Here is a 22,393-nt window from a genome sequence, read left to right as displayed (position 1 = left end):
TCTCAGACTCAGAACAGATTCGTCACTTCACAGAGAGCTCCCTCCTTCCATCCTCACAGATGAAGGAGTGGAGAGTTCCCTGCCAGGTGAAGACTTAGAGTACTGCCTCTGCAGAGAGTCTGAGGTGGGTGAAATGCTGAGCCTCTGGGGAGAGCGAAGTGTGGGCCCTGCCCATCGCAGCCCTCGTCTGGATGCAGGCCCCACCCTCGAGCTGTCCTTCCTTGAAGGTTCTTGAGGCTCGGCCCTGACAATGAGAAGGTTTGTGTAACTGTCTGGAGGGGCAGGAGGCAGCACTCGTGGTCACCATGAGGGGGGCGAGCCCTGCAGGGTCAGAGTACACACAGTGTTCCCGTCCATAACAGACTCTCGGGATGGATGGGACCTCACGGTTCTTCCCTGCAGCCTGTCCTGCTTCCACCTGAGTCAGATGCTCCAGGGCCTCACACACCACCATCAGGTCATCACCCTTCCAGTCTCTTCTGAAACTTCTCCATGAAGCCTGCCCTGACACCCCCACCCCAGGCAAGGCTGACGGATGCTTCACTGTCCTACTACTGGACTTTCTCCAACCTCTAACTGTGGCATGTCACACTGCATGTATTTCTTTTATTTACTTTTGGGTTAGAAATAATTGAAAATTTACAGAACATTGCCAAAATAACAATATTACTAAAAAAAATCCATATAGTTTCTACCTAAATTCGTCTTTGTTTTGAAAAATAAATATTCACAGGAAATGTTTACAGGGTGGAGGAGGATTAGTAAGAATGTGAATTACATTTTTTTGTATTTCATCCCGTTTGCTTTATCATGTATTCCCTCTCTCTAAATGCACACACAAACTCACAAACTCACTGCGCTTCCTTCTAGATTCTCCTGCGAGTCCTCCCAGAGCAGCACCACCCCCACCCGCCTCACCTGCGCCGCCATCATCTGAGGTCTGGGGAGGGCGGCTGGCCTGGCCTCTGCAGCTCCACACCTCATATCTCCGGTACATTCATTTTGTACCAGAAACAATTTTGAGAAAGTATTCTGTTGAGACAGAGCCTTCCTTGCTCCTGGAGGAGTGGTCACCCCACACACACCTACCTGTGCCACAGAGCAGGAGGCCCAGTCAGCTGCCCGAGCCACAGAGAGCCTGCTCCCAACATACTGCAGTGTTTTTATGTTTCAAAGGTCATACGTCCTTATTCACTCACCCAGCCCTTCAAGTATCTTCTACTCTCAGTGCCAGGGCCAGACCACAGGGGTTTCCTGCTGGAAGAATTGGGGGCTGGGAACAGCAAGAGGGATAGTAGTCTGGGGATGGCCTTACCATTCTCTACTTTGTCGAAAGGCCCACTCAGATGCACTGGGATTCTTCACTCTGCCTCACCCCGCCTTTTTAGGGCAAATAACACAGCAGAACCAGGTGGGTATTTTAGCATATATGTATTAAAAGAACTCTAATTTGCAAAAGAAAGAGAGAAAGACAGGCAGTGATCATACATCACAGAGTTCCTGAGGCTTTTCTTCATTGCTTTCTTTTTTTTCCAGGTCCTTATCTTTCTGAATTGGCATATAGCAACTCAGGTGTTTGCACTTTCCTCTTTGCCTCAGGTTTCCACGTGTGGAGGACACAGGCTAAGATACAAAGCATCAGAAGTGGTCCTGGAAACAGACTGTCAGGATGGGCTTTAGAGTCACATTTCTCATATACCTGAAAGGAAGAGTGACCCACTGCTGGTCAGTGGGATTATGAGAACGCCTGGCACTTGCCCTCTCCACTTTTCCTTTCCCATTTTGTGCCCTTGTGCCCTGTAGATCCATTTCTCTCATCTCTGAACTTTCTGTGGACCAGAAGTTAGGAATCAGGGAGAGAAGCTAGGAAGGAAGCTGTAGAAGCAGCAAGGAACTTTAGAGCACTGGCCATGAAGAGGAGCTGGGGAAAGCGAGGGAGATGCTAGGAGGTGGGGATTGCAGCCCCCACCTGTCCTTCCAGTAACGGACAGCCTCAACTGGGGAGACGTGGAAGAGTTTGTGGCTGGACTGTGTGTGGGAACATGCTGGAAATGTTTACAGGGCGGAGGAATGCTCAGTTCAGTTCAGTCGCTCAGTCGTGTCCAACTCTTTTCGTCCTCATGGACTGCAGCACACCAGGCCTCCCTGTCCATCACCAGCATCTGGAGTTGACTCAGACTCATGTGCATTGTGTCAGTGATGCCATCCGACCATCTCATCCTCTCCTCCCTTCTCCTCCAGCCTTCAATCTTTCCCAGCATCAAGGTCTTTTCCAATGAGTCAGTTCTTCTCATCAGGTGGCTAAAGTATTGGAGTTTCAGCTTCAGCATCAGTCCTTCCAATGAATATTCAGGATTGATTTCCTTTAGGATGGACTGGTTGGATCTCCTTGCTATCCAAGGGACTCTCAAGAGTCTTCTACCATACCACACTTCAAAACCATCAGTTCTTCTGTGCTCAACTTTCTTTATAGTCCAACTCTCACATCCATACATGACTACTGGAAAAACCATAGCTATGACTAGATGGACCTTTGTCAGCAAAGAAATGTCTCTGCTTTTTAATATACTGCCTAGGTTTTTCATAACTTTTCTTCCAAGGAGCAAGTCTTTTAATTCCATGGCTGTAGTCACTGTCTGCAGTGATTTTGGAGCCCCAAAAATAAAGTCCCTCACTGTTTCCATTGTTTCCCCATCTATCTGCCATGTAGTGATGGGACCAGATGGCATGATTTTGCTCTTCTGAATGTTGAGTTTTAAGCCAACTTTTTCACTCTCTTTCACTTTCATAAGAGGCTCTTCAGTTCTTCTTTGCTTTCTGCCCTAAGTGTGGTGTTATCTGTATATCTGAGTTTATTGATATTTCCCTGGCAATCTTGATTCCAGCTTATGCTTCATCCAGTCCAGCATTTCTCATGGCATATTCTTCATATAAGTTAAATAAGCAGGGTGACAATATACAGCCTTGATGAACTCCTTTCCTTATTTGGAACCAGTCTGTTGTTCTATGTCCATTTCTAACTGTTGCTTCCTGACCTGCATACAGGTTTCTCAGGAGGCAGGTCAGGTGGTTTGGTATTCCCATCTCTTGAAGAATTTTCCATAGTTTGTTGTGATCCTCACAGTCAAATGTTAGTAAGAATGTAAAAGTGTAAATAAATATTTGATTATGAGAGACTATTGTTTTTTGTGAATTTAGATTCATCACCAATCACCAGTCCATAACTGCATAATTCAAAATCTACTTTAGGAAAAAAAATTGTCAGTCTGTGTCTGTGTGGAGAGAGAATAGTGTGACTTAAAGCTGCCCCATTCCAAACTTGCATCCAGTCCAGCTTCTCCCTGTGAACTATTTAGGATTAATTGTTAAAAAAAAATACTTCACTGTAAAAAAATTAATACACATACAGAAAAGGATTAAAAGCATAGACAGTTTAATGAATTATGAAAGTAAACACCTATAAATTCACCACCCTGTTTAAGTAACAAAAGTTTCTTTCTCACACGACTGCCAAAGATGGCAGAGGGGAAGGTCCTGGTGTTTGATAGCTGAGGCCATCTCCTGGCCTACCTGGCAGCCACCCTGGCCAAGAAGGTAGTTCTGGGCCAGAAGGTGGTATTCCTGCACTTCTGGGGAATCAGTATTTCCTGGCAGTTTCTACAGAAACAAGTTGAAGTGCCTGGCCTTCCTCCACAAGCAGATGAACGTCAATGCCTCCCAAATCCGAACACCCAACTGCATCTTCTGGCTGACAGTGTGAGACATGGTACCCCCAAGACCAGGCAAGGCCAGGCCACTCTGGACCACCTCAAGGTACTTGATGGGATCCCACCACCCTATGACATGAAAAGTGGACAGTGATCCCTGCCATCCTCAAGGTGACGTCTTGACATCTATGTCCATCTGACACCTATGTGCAAGTTTTCCTGCCTAGGGCACGTGGCTCACGAGGCTGATTGGAGTGTGAGGCAGTAGCAGCCACCCTGGAGGGAAAGAGAAAGAAGAAGAGCAATATCCATTATTGGGGATGGGGATGGGGAAGCAGCTCAGAAGGCTACAGAAGCAAACTGAAAAGAACATAGAGAAGAAAACTGACAAATTCACAGAGGCCCTCAAGACCCAGGGATTCCTAGCCTGAGACCTGTAAAACTGACTGCTGAGTTTTCAGGAGAAAAGAAACAGAAGTTTGCCAGGGCTCCAAACATATTCCTTCCAGATGACAAATCTCTTCTGAGCCATATCCTTCAAGAAGATTTGCAGATAATGAAACCCACAACAGATGGAAGAAGGTAACTGGGGGCTGACCACAAGCAGGTGGGCTCCAGACCAGTTGGAGAAGGTTGATGATGTTGAGTCCCAATTACCCCACCAACAATCAATCAGAAGAGAGTCCACCTGTTGATCTAGCTACAGCAACCCTCTTACCCATCTTGCCTTTAAACATTTTTCCCTGAAAGCCAGTTGGGAGCTCAGTTCAGTTCAGTCACTCAGTCGTGTCCGACTCTTTGTGACCCCATGAATCACAGCACACCAGGCCTCCCTGTCCATCACCATCTCCCGGAGTTCACTCAGACTCACGTCCATCGAGTCCGTGATGCCATCCAGCCATCTCATCCTCAGTTGTCCCCTTCTCCTCCTGCCCCCAATCCCTCCCAGCAGCAGAGTCTTTTCCAATGAGTCAATCCTTTGCATGAGGTGGCCAAAGTACTGGAGCTTCAGCTTTAGCATCATTCCTTCCAAAGAAATCCCAGGGTTGATCTCCTTCAGAATGGACTGGTTGGATCTCCTTGCAGTCCAAGGGACTCTCAAGAGTCTTCTCCAACACCACAGTTCAAAAGCATCAATTCTTTGGCGCTCAGCCTTCTTCACAGTCCAAATCTCACATCCATACATGACCACAGGAAAAACCATAGCCTTGACTAGATGGACCTTAGTTGGCAATGTAAAGTCCATGCTTTTGAATATACTATCTAGGTTGGTCATAACTTTTCTTCCAAGGAGTAAGCATCTCTTAATTTCATGGCTGCAATCACCATCTGCAGTGATTTTGGAGCCCAAAAAAATAAAGTCTGACACTGCTTCTACTGTTTCCCCATCTATTTGCCATGAAGTGATGGGACTGGATGCCATGATCTTCATTTTCTGAATGTTGAGCTTTAAGCCAACTTTTTCACTCTCCTCTTTCACTTTCAGGATTTGAGCATTAGATACCCAAACTCCTTGCTTGAGTCTTCAGTAAATGTTGCACTTTCCTTCACCACAATCCCGTATCAGTAGCTTGGCTTTACACATCTAGCAGAATCAAGCTGGGATTTGTAGCAACCTGAAATAAAGAGAGAGAAATAAGGCAAGAGGTAACCAAAAGGAGTAAGAAAGAAGGGATAAAAGAGAAGGATGGAAATCTGGAATGAACTAGTAAGGGGGAAAGATTTATTAGGGAGGTGGAAAAAAGAGAAGATACTGGAAAAAGGCAAACACAGCTGACCCATGAGCAAAGCTGGTTTGAACTGTGCTCGTCCACTTATATGTTGGGTTTTTCCAATATTAAATCACATCAGTTCAGTTCAGTTCAGTCACTCAGTCGTGTCCGACTCTTTGCAACCCCATGAATCACAGCACACCAGGCCTCCCTGTCCATCACCATCTCCCAGAGTTCACTCAGACTCACTTCCATCGAGTCCATGATGCCATCCAGCCATCTCATCTTTGGTCGTCCCCTTCTCCTCCTGCTTCCATAATACTACACAATTCATGAAGATCCCGTGGAGAAGGGATAATCTACCCACTCCAGTATTCTTGCATGGGGAATTCCCATGGACAGAGGTGCCTGATGGGCTACAGTCCATGGGGTCACAAAGAGTCGGACATGACTGAGATACTAAGCACAGCACAGCACACAATTCATGACTTGTTGAATCTGCAGATGTGGAACACAGACCCAGAGGAACTGCAGATATGAAGAAACTATGGGTACAAATGACCAACCATAAGTTATATGTGGATTTTAGACTGTTTGGAGGATTGGTGACCACAATCCAACATTGTTCTAGGGTCAACTGTACATTAACCATCGTTGACTGACTACCATACAAATCAGGTTTAGCCAAGAACAACCACAGGGCATTCACTCCACCCTCCAAACAGGACAGCTGCTGCTCAACTCAGAGCAAACCCCGTGGCCTCAGCTGTGGCTGCAGAACTCACCTGAAGAGACACCGGACCACCTCCTCTCACAGTTTTGCCATCAGACCTATACACAGAACTCTGTGTGTGAGCAATGTGCCTTCATCTACATATGCGGACCTTGGCAAATCTTCCAGAGATATTCTCAATGAAGGATTTGGTTTGGTGTTGTCACGATGTGAAAATAAAATGATGCACTGACAAGGCATGCTCAGCCCCCGAATCATCTAATATACAGGTCATGTTCCTGGCAGTTTGCAGACCAAATACATACACTGTATGATCGATCACAGAACAATGCAACACTGACAACACTCTGGGGACAGAATTAAATTACAAATGGGAGCCAGATTTGTCAAAGTTTGAATCTGAGTTTGGTATTACCTTCTCACACTAGCATCGTAAAGAAAAATGGTAAAATCAAGTCTTCTTACAAGACAGTATGTTTGTGATGTTGACTAGGATTTTGATGAACCTGCAATCCATGATTCAACTGTCTTTGACTGTGAGGTCTGGCTTTTGGATTCCAGTCCATGACCTGGGACAGTGCCAAATCCAAGCTGACAAGGGACAATTTTACAATGCATTACAGACTGGGGACATCCAGTTTCAAGCTCTGGTGTGATTCTGTGGACAGAATTTGGAGGATCAATTTATCAGAAAGAAATTTATCTTGACACTTGGGTGAATCTTGCTTGAGCACTATGTACCAGCTGGACTTATTTGAACATCACAGATAATATCAATCAGAACCCACTGCTTCTGTTTCTGCAAAAACCAACAATTCTAGTTCGGTTGGAATGGGCTACTTTCAGACTCTGCCTCAGAGATCTTCAGTCATGTTAATGAAGTTAGAATCTGCCTTGAAATGAGAGGGTTGAAACTTTCAAGCCCACTCACCCTGACTCTCCTGAAGAGAAGAGGGGTGGAAGGTTGAATCAATTTCCCTATTTCTTGCGGTCCTTTAATGGACCGGAACATGGTGGTCCGGAGTCGACTGATATGAAAGTAAAGGAGAGAGAAAGAGGCTGATATTCCTTGCTTTACGCAGAAAGCCAATAAAGCCCCTGACACGGGACTTGCTCTGTTCATGGAGGCCTCAGGCACTCTCTTGATGGAGTGAAGACACAGAGCACCTTCTCGAGAGGGTCTTAGAAGCCCGGGCAGGAACATGAACTCAGAGGGCCTCTGTGCTCCAAGGGATAAGCCTGAAAAAGAGAGGGAGAGAGAGAGAGAGAGAAAGACACGGGGACCAGAGCTCTGATGGAGCAAAGGTGTTTTAATTAACATGGTGTGTGTATATATACGGTCTTACAAAGTTGTTATTCTTAGCAAAGATAAAGATTAAAGTTCCAGACTTACAAAACATAGGCAATCCATATTAAAGAGAGAGATTTCTAAACAATCACTTTTACAATAAGGTTCATAGGGAGGAAGGGGATACTTATCACTGTATAGAAAAACTAATGAAGGAAATGCCTGGATTCTTCAGCCCCTGGGAGAGGCTTGCCTCTCCTCTTAATTCCTGAGTATTCAGGAATTAATAAAGAGCAGAGAATTCCTAACAGAAATGAAACAGCACACAGGAAGCCTCCTGTTATTTGTATCCTGACACCTAGTCAATGATTTAATCAAACCTGTCTGTGTAAAACCCCAAAAAGATATGGTTTAGAGAGCTTCTCTGCAATTGGAATGAAAACTGACCTTTTCCAGTCTTGTGGCCATTGCTGAGTTTTCCAAATTTGCTGACATATTGAGTGCAACACTTTCACAGCATCATCTCAGGATTTGAAACAGCTCAACTGGAATTCCATCACCTCCACTAGCTTTGTTCATAGTGATGCTTTCTAAGGCCCACTTGACTTCACTTTCCAAGATGTCTGGCTCTAGATGAGTGATCACATCATCGTGATTATCTGGGTCGTGAAGATCTTTTTTGTACAGTTCTTCCATGTATTCTTGCCACCTCGTCTTAATATCTTCTGCTTCTGTTGGTTCCATACCATTTCTGTCCTTTATCAAGCCCATCTTTGCATGAAATGTTCCCTTGGTATCTCTAATTTTCTTGAGGAGATCTCTAGTCTTTCCCATTCTGTTGTTTTCCTCTATTTCTTTGCATGGATCACTGAAGAAGGCTTTCTTATCTCTTCTTGCTATTCTTTGGAATTCTGCATTCAGATGCTTATATCTTTCCTTTTCTCCTTTGCTTTTCACTTCTCTTCTTTTCACAGCTATTTGTAAGGGCTCCCCAGATAGCCATTTTGCTTTTCTGCATTTCTTTTCCATTATGATGGTCTTCATCCTTGTCTCTTGTACAATGTCATGAACCTCATTCCATAGTTCATCAGGCACTCTATCTATCAGATCTAGGCCCTTAAATCTATTTCTCACTTCCACTGTATAATCATAAGGGATTTGATTTAGGTCATACCTGAATGGTCTAGTGGTTTTCCCTACTTTCTTCAATTTGAGTCTGAATTTGGTAAGAAGGAGTTCATGATCCAAGCCACAGTCAGCTCCTGGTCTTGTTTTTGTTGACTGTATAGAGCTTCTCCATCTTTGACTGCAAAGAATATAATCAATCTGATTTTGGTGTTGACCATCTGGTGATGTCCATGTATAGAGTCTTCTCTTGTGTTGTTGGAAGAGGCTGTTTGCTAAGACCAGTGCATTTTCTTGGCAAAACTCTATTAGTCTTTGCCCTGCTTCATTCCACATTCCAAGGCCTAATTTGCCTGTTACTCCAGGTGTTTTTTGACTTCCTACTTTTGCATTCCAATCCCCTATAATGAAAAGGACATCTTTTTTGGCTGTTTGTTCTAAAAGGTCTTGTAGGTCTTCATAAAACTGTTCAACTTCAGTTTCTTCAGTGTTCCTGGTTGGGGCATAGACTTGGATTACTATGATATTGAATGGTTTGCCTTGAAGATGAACAGAGATCATTCTGTCATTTTTGAGATTGCATCCAAGTACTGCATTTCAGACTCTTGCTGACCATGATGGCTACTCCATTTCTTCTGATGAATTCCTGGCCACAGTAGTAGATATAATGGTCATCTGAGTTAAATTCACCCATTCCAGTCCATTTTAGTTCGCTGATTCCTAGAATGTTGACGTTCACACTTGCCATCTCTTGTTTGACCGCTTCCAATTTGCCTTGATTCATGGACCTGACATTGCAGGTTCCTATGCATATTGCTCTTTACAGCAGCGGATCTTGCTTCTATCGCCAGTCACATCCACAACTGGGTATTGTTTTTGCTTTGGCTCCATCCCTTCATTCTTTCTGGAGTTATTTCTCCACTGATCTCCAGTAGCATATTGGGCACCTAATGACCTGGGAGTTCCTCTTTTGGTATCCTATCATTTTGCCTTTTCATACTGTTCATGGGGTTCTCAAGGCAAGAATACTGAAGTGGTTTGCCATTCCCTTCTCCGGTGGACCACATTCTGTCAGACCTCTCCACCATGACCCGCCCATCTTGGGTTGCCCTGCAGGCATGGCTTGGTTTCATTAAGTTAGACAAGGCTGTGGTCCTAGTGTGATTAGATTGACTAGTTTTCTGTGAGTATGGTTTCAGTGTGACTGCCCTCTGATGCCCTCTTGCAACACCTACCATCTTACTTGGGTTTCTCTTACCTTTGGTGTGGGGTATCTCTTCATGGCTGCTCCAGCAAAACACAGACGTTGCTCCTTACCTTGGACGAGGGGTATCTACATGCTAGTAAAGTAATGCTCAAAATTCTCCAAGCAAGGCTTCAGCAATACGTGAACCATGAACTCCCTAATGTTCAAGCTGGTTTTAGAAAAGGCAGAGGAACCGGTGATCAAATTGCCAACATCTGCTGGATCACAGAAAAGCAAGAGAGTTCCAGAAAAACTTCTATTTCTGATTTACTGACTATGCCAAAGCCTTTGACTGTGTGGATCACAATAAACTGTGGAAAATTCTGAGAGAGCTGGGAATACCAGACCACCTAACTGGCCTCTTAAGAAATCTGTATGCAGGTCAGGAAGCAACAGTTGGAACTGGACATGGAACAGCAGACTGGTTCCAAATAGGAAAAGGAGTACATCAAGGCTGTATATTGTCACCCTGCTTATTTAACTTATATGCAGAGTACATCATGAGAAACGCTGGGCTGGAAGAAGCACAAGCTGGAATCAAGATTGCCAGGAGAAATATCAATAACCTCAGATATGCAGATGACACCACCCTTATGGCAGAAAGTGAAGAGGAGCTAAAAAGCCTCTTGATGAAAGTGAAAGAGGAGAGTGAAAAAGTTGGCTTAAAGCTCAACATTCAGAAAACGAAGATCATGGCATCTGGTCCTATTACTTCATGGGAAATAGATGGGGAAACAGTAGAAACAGTGTCAGACTTTATTTTGGGGGCTCCAAAATCACTGCAGATGGTGACTGCAGCCATGAAATTAAAAGATGCTTACTCCTTGGAAGAAAAGTTATGACTAACCTAGATAGTATATTCAAAAGCAGAGACATTACTTTGCCGACTAAGGTCCGTCTAGTCAAGGCTATGGTGTTTCCAGTAGTCATGTATGGATGTGAGAGTTGGACTGTGAAGAAGGCTGAGTGCCGAAGAATTGATGCTTTTGAACTGTGGTGTTGGAGAAGACTCTTGAGAGTCCCTTGGACTGCAAGGAGATCCAACCAGTCCATTCTGAAGGAGATCAGCCCTGGGATTTCTTTGGAAGGAATGATGCTAAAGCTGAAACTCCAGTACTTTGGCCACCTCATGAGAAGAGTTGACTCATTGGAAAAGACTCTGCTGCTGGGAGGGATTGGGGGCAGGAGGAGAAGGGGACGGCCGAGTATGAGATGGCTGGATGGCATCACGGACTCGTTGGACGTGAGTCTGAGTGAACTCCGGGAGTTGGTGATAGACAGGGAGGCCTGGCATGCTGCAATTCATGGGGTCGCAATGAGTCAGACATGACTAAGCGACTGAACTGAACTGAGAGAGCTTCAGGGTTGATGAATATGTGGAGATTGGGAAGAAACACTCCAGGGCAAGGAAACTCTGGGACCTTCACCTGAACTGGCTCCAGCTGTCTCTTCCATCTGGCTGTTCCTGAGTTATACCCTTTTCTAATAAACTCATCATCTAGTAGATAAAATGTTTCATTGAGTTTTCTGAGCCACTCTAGCAATTTAATTGAACCCAAGGAGGGATTCACTGGAACCTCCAATCCACAGCCAGTCAGTCAAAGCACAGGTGACAATCTGGACTTGCAACCGGTATCCGGAGTAGGGGATTCAAGGGACAGACTTGTAGAACTGAGCCCTTCACATGGGGATCAGACACTGTCTCCTGGTAGACTGGGTCAAAATGGAGTTGAGTTGTAGGACATCCCACTAGGTGTCAGTGAATTCCCTGGTATTGTGAGAACCCTCCCGAAAACAGAGATGTTGCAAATAGTACCAAATCATTTTAGAGAACCTGTCCCAACTGTCAAAATTGGAGGAATAAAGGAAATGGACAGCTGTGACCTCAATTTCTTTTTTTCCTACTGAAACTAAATAATAATCAGCTTTTCCTCTTTAAGATACTTATGCAGAGAGCTTAATTTGACTAACCAATAATAGAATGGTAGGAAAATTAAGAATGATTTTTCCCTGCTCCTCAGTCTCCCATAAGGGTTCCCTAGAAAGAGAAGCAAATGTGTGTCTGGGATACCTGAGACTAGAATTTCCAAACTCCGAAAATCTAAAGTAGAAATCACCAGCTTACAAGGCGTTATTGTAAAACATCACTCCAGGTTTCAAGTTGTAAAAGGAATTAAAAGAAACTGAGAGTCACAAAGTGCACAAAGTGATGTAATTTATTCCCTTCCCCTCCTTGTTAGCATTCCATTTTTCCATTTCTGAGGGTCTGGGCTTAGGAGCTGGCTTCCTGTCTCACACCACACAGCTCTCAGCGGTAGAACAGGAGCACAGCTGCCTCGGTGATCTCCCGGCTGGAGCTGTAACCCTGGTGAGTTCCGTATCCGTTCCAGTCAAAGGAAGAGAAATCCCCACACTGCACTGGATTGCCCTCTGGGAAGAATCCTCCTCCACCGATGCAGTGCTGGGGGGCAGGGAGAAGACACAACAAGGGGTTGGCTGTGCACACACCAGGGAGCTCTTAATGGTCAAATCCCCTGTAAATGTGGTCTTCTTCCTACTTGCCTTGACCCCTCCCCTGAAAAAACCTTTCCCTCCAGTGGACTCTGAAACCATGCTTTCCTGAATTCCTTTCTCCTTTCCTTCATCCTTATTCTCAGACCCCCTCAACCATGCTTTTTCCTCAATGGATCCCCTAAAGGCTATTTATTCCTCACAATTCTGTCCACACCTCACTCTCCTAATGATGGTCTGTCTTCTCCCATGACTTTTGCTAGAACCAGCATAATCACCTATTGCCAAGATATACTCCTAAATCTGAATGACCAGCCAGGTATTTTCTGGGCTTGAAACCCCACATCCAGCTGCCCTGTGAATGTCTCCACCTACATATCGCTAGATCTAAATCTCCACTTAAGCAAAACAAAACTAATTCACTCTCTTGCTGCCCTTGAATCTATTTCTCTTCCTGTCACCCATCTTAATTGATAGCACTCAATCACCCGAAACAAAACCCTGAAGTCTGTTGCCTCTTTCACTTCCCATCCCCCACGTTCATTTAATCATCAAGAACTGCTGATTTCACTGTCTAGGCATCCATGCTTGCTCTTTTAAATTTATCAAGGCCACCCTGGCTCAGGTCCTCAGTATTTCACATCTGTACCTTTACACCTGCCTCATGGTCTCACTGGAGAAGGCAATGGCACCCCACTCCAGTTCTCTTGCCTGGAAAATCCCATGGACAGAGGAGCCTGGTAGGCTGCAGTCCACGGGGTCGCTAAGAGTTGGACACGACTGAGCGACTTCACTTTTGCTTTTCACTTTCATGCACTGGAGAAGGAGATAGCAACCCACTCCAGTGTTCTTGCCTGGATAATCCCAGAGACAGAGGAGCCTAGTAGGCTGCCATCTGTGGGGTAGCACAGAGTCGGACACAGCTGAAGCGACTTAGCAGCAGCAGCATGGTCTCACTGACTCTTATTTCCCTGCTCTTGAATGATCAGGTCACTAATATGTTCAAACTCCTCTGATGTGTCCCATAACATCAGATTATAGGTGTCCCATCACCTATAACATAAACTCTGTCCTGAACATAATTCAAAAGCCCCTCCTTGCCCTACTTCTTGCAAGTATTTCTAGCATCAGCTCTTGATTCTACACCATGTGCATACCATGATACAATTTACACAACACCTCACTGCCCCCTCAACACACCATGTCTATTAAATCCCAGTTATTTTGAACATGTCAGTCACTCATGCTCAAGGACACTACTCTGCCCCTTGCTGCCTATTGAATTTTACACACATCTTTCGACATTCGGCAAAGATGTCACCTTCCTTCAGAATCAACTGTGTGCCACTAGTACAGGTAGCAGCTCCTGTCTTGTGTTCCCAGAGCCCCTTGTTTGTGTTGCTATCACAGGCGATACCACATGAGATTGCAATCGTGCATTTATCTCTCTCTCCCACTCAGTCTGAGTTCCTTAAGATGACTCTGTCAGCTTTGCATCTCTAATAGCTGCACTTTGTAGGTTCCCTAGCATGTATTTTTAAGGAATCAGTGCTTGCAAGGTACAAGCAAATGAGCATTAATGAGCAAGATAAGGCTCCTTGGAAGCCAGTGTAGGAGGAACACGTCTCACCCTACTCCCAGAGCCCACACCTGCATCATCCTCCAAATCATAACCTAGGGATCCTTCCATGAAGACACAGCTATCACACCTCGACTGAGAAATGGACAACTGGTAACTGAATGGGGAAGTGAAGATGTCCTTGACTTCAGGGTCACGTTTCTCAGACTGATAGGTGTGGAAGGAAAAGGTACTGAATGTTCTTGTTCTTAGAGCTCTGACTCTCTCTTCCTCCTGCCCCCCAGCCATAAATGTCCTTCAGAGACAGTCTCCACTAACCACAGCTACGGTGCTCTCTTCTCAATACTGGGAAAAAATAAAACAATAAAGTTTTTACATTGAATGTGGAATAGCATCATGATCTTGACATAGGAAAATACTTCTTAAACACAGCATCAAAGTACTAATCATACATGAAAATACAGATAAATTGGACTTCAATACAGGAAATTATATCCATTAGACAAAAGTACAAACTTTCAGTGATAAAATAAGTCCTGGGGATGTAAAGTATAGACTAGTGACTATAGTTAATAATACTGATTTGTACACTGAAAAGTTACTAAGAGAGTAGATATTAAAATTTTTATCACAAGACAAAAGAATTTGAAACTATTTGTGGTGGTGGGTGTTGACTAGAGTTATTGTGATGATCATTTCAAAATACATAAAAATATAGAATCATTATATTATATACTTGAAGCTAATAAAATGTTTTATGTCCATTGAATCTCAATTTAAAAGCAATGCTGCTACTGCTGCTAAGTTGCTTCAGTCGTGTCCGACTCGGTGCGACCCCATAGACGGAAGCCCACGAGGCTTCCCGGTTCCTGGGATTCTCCAGGCAAGAACACTGGAGTGGGGTGCCATTTCCTGCTCCAGTGCATGAAAGTGAAAAGTGAAAGTGAAGTTGCTCAGTCATGTCTGACTCTTCGCGACCCCATGGACTGCAGCCTACCAGGCTCCTCAATAGTAACAATTTTAAAAGTATGTCCACAAAATACCAGCAAAAGAATAAAACGCAAGCCAAGGAGGTTTACGTTAAAACATCCCAATCAAGTGTTCCCATGCACATGTAGACACACGCACACAAGCCAGGGATCATCCCTAAACTCACGAACTCAGTGTTGCAGCCAGTGACTCTCATCCCAGCACACAGGGCATGGGCGGCTCCCTCATTGTTAAACACCCTGAACTGGACGAATCCCGCAACAAATTCTCCTGGAAAAGAAGAGGCAGAGAAAGGCCTAAGTATTCAAAAGATGAACTGGAAACAATTTCCCTTTGACCAGCCCAGGGATTCCCTGAATCAACAGGTCAGGTTACAGCCCAGCACTCCAAGCTTAGGGGACGAAACCCAGCACCTCTGTGGACAGCGGCTGCTACATCCTGGCTCTGAATTTAGCTGGAAGGGAACCTCCTTCCATCTGAGCTAACAAGACCAAGGCTTATGTTCGCAAAAGTCACTTGTCTGCCTAGGGCTCATAGGAGAAATAGGAGTCCACTGAGAGATCGGCAAGAAGACCTCCAGAGGTCCAGCAAGAATAAGCAATAAGTGGCCATTGATTCATATCAATGTATGGCAAAACCAATACAATATTGTAAAGTAAAATAAAGTAAAAATAAAAATAAAAGAAGTTGCCATCAGTTTCTGCTGGCACACTTCTCATGCAATTACCATGACTTTATTTGCCCTACCTACCATTACCTGCTCTCATTGAAACAGTAAATGTAAAAACTGATGGTTCACATTTTCCCACCAAACATTAACTTAGTACTGTTAGTCTCAGTCGTGGTCAACTCTTTGTGACGCCATAGAATGCAGCCCGCCAGGTTCCTCTGTCCTAGAGATTTTCCCGGCAAGAATACTGGAGTGGGTTTCCATTTCCTTCTCCAGGGGACCTTCCCTACTGAGGTATCAAACCCACGTCTCCTGTTTTATCATGCTGAAAAAATGTCTTCTTTCAAATAATAACTATCCATCATAACAAAAACAAATTTTTCTCACTGCTTTCCAAGTAGTTCTCACCTGGGAACATTAGCTTGCCTTTTTTGTGTAACTATTATGTCACGCAGTATATTGATTAAGAAGTCTGTGTGCTTTATATTCTCTACGATGGAGAGGACAGTAATTCTAACTCCATAGATTTTTCAGGATGATTAAATGACACAAAACCATGTCAAGTTTCTAGAAAACAGTTTGGTGTATTGTATTGATATGCGTTCCATAAATGCTGGCAATCATTAATTGTTGTTATTTACCCTTCCCCCAAGACTGCAGCAAAGGATTGATGACTGGGTTTTGGAAGCAGATACTCACGCTGACCATTTGGTGAGTAATAAGATGCAGTTTTCTCAGCATCACCAAAGTCATAGTCAACAGGAATGGCTGGGCCATTGTCAGTCCAGCACTTCCCTGCTCCATACTTCACTGGGAATTTCTACAGGGACGAAAATACAGATTGAGGAAAGTAGAGATACTGCTGTACTGGGAAGTAGAGGATTTAATGCCCTCAGGTGGCATTATTCAGACAACAGTCTGAATGATAGGGATTCTTTGCCATCCCTACTCATACCTCAGAACCTAACCAGCCTCAAGACCCTTGTTTTTCTCCTTCTTTACCCACTCCCTTCTTCCCCGGAGCTTCTTGTGCTTCCTGGCTCACAGTTCCTCTAAGAGGCAGCACACTAGTTCACAGGGATGCAGAGGAAGGAGAAAGCCAAGCAGAGGTTCCTCTTGGTGCAATGACTCACTCCTCATCCAAAACATTGACTCTCTGTTCACCAAAAGACCACTCCCAACCCCCAGCCAGCAGCCCCATGTACCTGGTAGAGTCCAAACAGATTATGCCCCAGTCTCCGGAAGAAGCCAGTGTTGGTGTGGTATCTCAGCAGGGAGCTATTCCTCCAGTGCTTCAGGGGGGAATTGTTGGGCACGTGCCAGATGCCCAGGTCCTGGGCCTGGATGTCGTAGTAGCCAGGGTTCTGCAGAGGGACACACACTCAGCCTTACTGACCTGGGAGGTGCCATCAGCCAAAGACAGATATACACAACCCTCACTTGAGCTGAGAGCTGTGGGCTTCAGGGGGGCAGGTGCCCAGCAGTGCTCAGAAACCCACCCTCCTCCAGCAGACGATGAGGCCCCACCACCCAAACAGCCCTGGTGGGAGGAAGCTGTGATTCAGGACATGGACCTCTGTCTTTCTTCTTCTCCAGCCCCACCTCCACATCCCCGTCTCCCACTCTCCCTTCCACGTGCTCTGCTCCAGCCACACCCAGCTCCCACCCTTTCCCATCTGGGTGCTCAGTACCTTGTAGTCATCACTGGTGGCGGCCTCTGCAGACCCAAATGTATTGTAGTTGGCCCAGTTGCCGTCACCCTCTGGGTAGTCAGCCCTGTTGCCCTGCTGACTGGACCAGCGATCGCCCAACGTGCATTTCCCACGCATGTTGTTCTCATGGACGCTGGCCACCAGGGTCCAGCCACCACCCCCAGAGGTCATGTCACAGAAGGTCTGGTAGATGACACCATTCTCAGTGCGGAGGTGATACAGGCCATCTGCAGAGGGAACCAGCCAGAGACCCCCTGTCTGAGAACAGGGAGTACCTGTCAGGCCCCATTACCAGAAAGAATTTGGGAAGTCAGAAATGTATCCTGAAGGTTCCTACACACACCCATTTCTTGAGGACAATTCTGTGGGTAATCTTAGAACAGAAACACTGACTGCCTTTGTTCCATGCTTCCTTTTCAAAAAGGCTTTATAAAGCAAACATCCAAGAAGACAGAGATGGTATCTCCCTCTGGATAGAGCCTCCTTCTGACCACCCGAGGCCTGATAAGAGCACCTGACCACATCTCAAGTCCACATCAGGATGTGGCCTCTGCAACTCAGAGCTAAGGGCAGGCACGGTCACTGCCCATTTTATGAGATTTGGATTCCCTAAGTGCAGAGTTCCTCCTCATACTCAGCCCCAAAGAAAATAAGCTGTAATATCAGAAAAGACTTGTACTTGCTTGATGATTCCAATTTATGAGCTTCTTGGCAAACAAATTATATGTGCATATATCTCCTGGACCTCTTCACATCACTGTGATGGGACAGGACCAGGGAAACAGCACAGGAAAAAGCTGATGCTCTGGCTACTTCCACGTTAGTGAGTAATAAAGTACTATGTCTCTGCCTACCAGAATCTATGACACTGGGGCAGACTAACTATTTAGCTTACTTACAAGAAGGAGAAAATCTTAAGTCATCAAAGCTCTGGTCTCCAAACTAAGAGTCACCAGGAACACCAGAAACATTCTCCCTGTGTTCAGACAATCATGTATCCTACAATTAGATGGGACCCAAAAGCTTCAAAATTCCCACTGGAAATATCATAGACTGGAAGCTGGAGTCAGAGCAGACAGGAGTGGTAGGCACACCCCTTTTGATCTTCATGACCAGGATCTCTAGCGAAAAGGGGGCCAAAGGGAGAGGACGCTGAGTTGGTTTATTACTCACCACCTGCTCTATGGCAACTTTCTTTGATTTCCTTGCAGGTTCTGGGCGGGAAAGACAGGAAAGGGGCACAGATTTTGTTCCCCCAGAACTTCCCAACAGAAGGGGCCACTGTAGAGGATATGAGGATAATTCTCATTAATAGTGTTGCACGGCTCACTCCAGCCTTCCTGGTCGTTGACTCCCAGCTCCTTTCCCCTTCACAGGCTCATCACTGGGTTTTGCAGCCCCAGAGGTCAGTGTCTTCTCTGCTAAGACTAGCTGAGCCACCATCTAGTACAGGCTTAACTCGACTTGCATTCTTCTCCACAACTAATTAAACATGAAAATTCTTTTTATGGCTATTGTGATAAATGGAATTGTGAGGATGAGGATTAGGGAAGACTGTTCCCTCGACACAACCCTGACCACCAAGCACCCTCTGGAAATCCCAAAGCCAAGGCCATGGGAGCAGGAGCAGCTAGAAGAAAACAGTCTTCATCTCTATGACTCCCCTGAACCCCTTCAGCCACACAGAGACACAGACTGGGGCCCCAGGACAGGGCTTAGCTTCAGACCAAACATCCAGAGAGGCCAGCAATCAGCACTAGGCCACAGCTCAATTTGGCTGCAAAGTGCGGCTTCTCTGCATCTCCACGACTCCCCTCTGGCCAGAACATCAGCATCCAGCCCAGCTCCACTCCTGCTCCACTGTGCACCTAGGTGAGCTCATGAAACTGCTGCTCCTGAGTGACTTACCTGCACCCCGCCCTCTGGCGGCCAGAGAGAGGAACAGCAGGAGGCAGAATCTGGCACCTGGCCCCTAAAGAAAGCAGGAGCAGAACATCATTGGCGGGTTCGTTCTTTCTCTCCCTTCCACCCTTGTTGATCCATCGTTTTTCATCTTCCCATTATGATCTCTGAACTTTCTGCATATGGAAACCTCAAATGGAAAGTGACGGGATTCTGAGCATTCTCGAACCTCGTGGAATAGACCCCACTTCATCCAAGCGACTTAGCAGCAGCATCCAATCCTCAAATCCTTAAGGGCCCACAGGTTCCTTTCTCTGAAACTCTGCATCCCTGAGACCAAGATCAGACCTGAGCTGGCATCGTGGCTCCCCACACACTCAGATCTTGTCTCAGACTCAGCTTCCTCACAGCACAGAGAGCTATCCCCTTCCTTCCTCGCAGATGCCAGGAGCTGAGAGTTCCCTGCCAGGTGCAGACTCAGAGCTACTGCCTCTGCAGAGAGTCCTGACATGAGTGAAGTGCTGAGCCTTTATGGGGAGAGCAAAGCATGTGGGCCCTGCCCATCCCAGGCCACTTTGGGCTGCAAGCCCCTCCCTCAGGCTTTCTTCCCTTGAAGGTTCCTAAGCCTCGGCTCCAGCAATGAGAAGGATTGTGTAACTGTCTGGAGGGGCAGGAGGCAGCACTCGTGGTCACACAGGTGACACTCACCCCATGAGGGTGAGCCCTGCAAGGTCAGAGCACACACAGTGTTCCCTTCCGTAACAGACTCTCAGGACAGACGGGACCTCAGGGTTCTCCCCGGCAGCCTGTCCTGCTCCCACCTTGGTCAAATGCCCCAGGGCCTCACACACCTCCATCAGGGTGTCATCCTTCCAGTCTCTCCAGAAACTTCTCCATGAAGCCTGCCCTGACACCCTCACCCCAGGCAAGGCTGACGGATACTCCCCTGGCCTAATAGGGACTTTGTTACCCGAAATATGACATGTGCCACACTGTCATGTCATTCTGTTTTAATTTTGAGGCTGAAATAATTGAAAATTTAAAGAATATTGTGAAAATAAGAGTAGTGCAAAGACACACATATAGCCTCTACCCAGATCCCCTGTTAGTTTGTATTCTACCCAATTTGCTTTATCATGCATGCCTTCTCTCTTTATGCACACAAAAACTCACACCGTCTTTCTTTCTTCAACATATTGAGGATAAGTTACACATATGAAGGCCTTTTCCCTAGAGAAGTATGTCCTTTCCCAATACAGATATTCTCATATTAACCACAGTGCAATTATCAACTTCTATCATTAATTCTTTTTAATGTAACTGGTACTTTGCTAGGGCCCGCTAGCCTGGGAGTTCTACTCAGCTCAGCCAGCATTCATCAGACTAAATTTTCTCTGGCTTTCATTACCTCCCATTATTAGGAGATTTTCTGTCCACACTGAAGCCCAAAATCCCCAGGGGATATTCTTGTTGTTATTCAGTCACTCAGTGATGTCCGATTCTTTGTGATCCCATGAACTACAGCAAGTCAGGCTCCCCTGTCCCTCAGTATCTCCCAGAATTGGCTCAAACTCATCTCTATTGAATCAGAAATGCCATCCAACCATCTCATCCTCCGTCATCCCCTTTTCTGCCTGCCTTCAACCTTTCCCAGCATCAGGGTCTTTTCCAATGAGCCAGCTCTTTGCATCAGGTGGCCAAAGGATTGGAGTCTCAGCTTCAGCATCGGTCTTTCCAATGAATAGTCGAGGTTGATTTCCTTTAGGATTGATTGACTTTATCTCTTTGCAGTCCAAGGGATTCTCAAGAGCCTTCTCCAGCACCACAGTTCAAAAGCACCAATCCTTCAGTGCTCAGTCTTTTTTATGGTCCAACTCTCACATCTATACATGACTACTGGAAAAACCATAGCTTTGACTATATGGACATTTGACCATATTTGACTATATGGACTACAGGGTCAGAAAAGTGATATCTCTGCTTTTTAATACATTGTCTAGGTTCATCATAGCTTACAACTAGATTTCACCATTCCACACCCATGTCAGCCTGACTCCTTTCAGCTCTGTCCACTGCCCAGGCTCAGGCTGACCACTGATACCTCATTTCCATCACCTCTGCTGCTGGGGCTGCTCTTGGGGTCAGATGCTGATGTTTAGGGCCCTGCTTCCTCTCACTCCTAGGCCTCCAGCCCTACATCTTTTTGCTGTCCAAGGTGCAGAAACCATCCAGCTTGTTCAGTGCAGAGGAAAGCAAATGTCTTACACCTGTTCAAAACCCCCCAAGGCCTGGAATGTTATTAATAACTTACACTTACCATGCACTCTACTACATCACAACCACCTGAATTTGTTTTCAGAGAGGACAGAGTTGGAGGGAGAGATGGAGAGAGGACTGACCTATCTTCCATATATCTCTGCTGTTTGCTACAGCCATAGGGAAATGACCACTAATACCATTTAATCAGGCAATTTCTCAGGTAGTCATTTGGGTTGTTCACTGGGATTAACTCCCTTCTTTTTGGAGGCACAGGAAAGACTGCACCTCTCCTCTGTGAAGTAAAGTGGGCCATGGGACTTGTGCTAGCCAAGAAATGTGAACAGAAAGGGTCACTTTCAGGCTGAAGCCTTTACCAGGCAGGGCACAATCCACATCATCTTTTTTTCCAGCCTCAGGAAATGACCCCATAAAATATGGGGCCCTGGCTTGGTGGTACGTTTATGTCTGATGAGGAAACTAATCTTCGAAGTTGGAAGGATGGCATTCTGTGTTCTGTTTTAGGGGAAATGCTAAATGCGTTGCCTGTGGTATCTCAAGAGGTGTGAGATGTACAGACTCCACTGTGGCGTTGAAGGCAGACCTCAGGGAAACAATGTCAGCACTGCATGTCAGCTCCCAGGTTCTGTATTACAAAGGAGGTGGTCTGGGAGAAAAAACGATCTGTTTGGCAAGGAGAGATGAATGGAATAACAGATTCCAGGTCTTCAGCAGGCAAATAGTGCGGAAATTTTTCTTTATAAACCATCTTCAGCAAGGGCACACAAACATGCACACACATAATAGCTCCCAAAACATTTTCCCATATGCACCTCAGTAACAAGCAAGTATTTTTCTATTTGGTATTCCAGGTACAGGGCTTCCCTGGTGGCTCAGACAGTAAAAAATCTGTCCGCTATGTGCGAGACCTGGGTTCTATCCCTGAGTTGGAAAGATCCCCT

The 22,393-nt window shown here is 45.6% G+C and overlaps 1 protein-coding gene and 2 pseudogenes across 1 annotated transcript; 2 read left to right on the top strand and 1 right to left on the bottom strand.

The window, feature by feature from the left end:
* Positions 1–3,516: 3,516 nt before the first annotated feature.
* LOC120855418 lies at positions 3,517–4,138 on the top strand (annotated as a pseudogene).
* Positions 4,139–4,279: 141 nt separating this feature from the next.
* LOC120855417 lies at positions 4,280–7,055 on the top strand (annotated as a pseudogene).
* A 4,954-nt stretch (positions 7,056–12,009) lies between these two features.
* On the bottom strand, positions 12,010–19,674 carry LOC120855567 (intelectin-1a-like). Its single transcript, XM_040230090.1, has 8 exons — positions 19,524–19,674; positions 19,182–19,245; positions 18,447–18,554; positions 17,253–17,500; positions 16,767–16,925; positions 16,261–16,381; positions 15,058–15,161; positions 12,010–12,272 (listed from the first exon to the last, which is right to left on the bottom strand). Exons 1-8 carry the CDS (start codon positions 19,533–19,535, stop codon positions 12,120–12,122), a joined length of 969 nt encoding a protein of 322 aa, XP_040086024.1. The 5' UTR covers positions 19,536–19,674; the 3' UTR covers positions 12,010–12,119.
* Positions 19,675–22,393: the final 2,719 nt, after the last annotated feature.

This window comes from Oryx dammah, unplaced genomic scaffold (assembly GCF_014754425.2).
Source record: "Oryx dammah isolate SB20612 unplaced genomic scaffold, SCBI_Odam_1.1 HiC_scaffold_28, whole genome shotgun sequence".
In the NCBI taxonomy this organism is placed as follows: domain Eukaryota; kingdom Metazoa; phylum Chordata; class Mammalia; order Artiodactyla; family Bovidae; genus Oryx; species Oryx dammah.
The sequence above is the reverse complement of the archived record's forward strand: the minus strand, read 5'-3'. Positions and strand labels throughout refer to the sequence as shown.

Coding starts and splice junctions, on each gene's coding strand:
- LOC120855567 (XM_040230090.1), bottom strand. Junction 18,555..19,181: donor CGCCAGAGGGCGGGGTGCAG/GTAAGTCACTCA, acceptor TATCCTCTACAG/TGGCCCCTTCTGTTGGGAAG. Junction 12,273..15,057: donor CTGGCTGCAACACTGAGTTC/GTGAGTTTAGGG, acceptor CCTGCCCCCCAG/CACTGCATCGGTGGAGGAGG.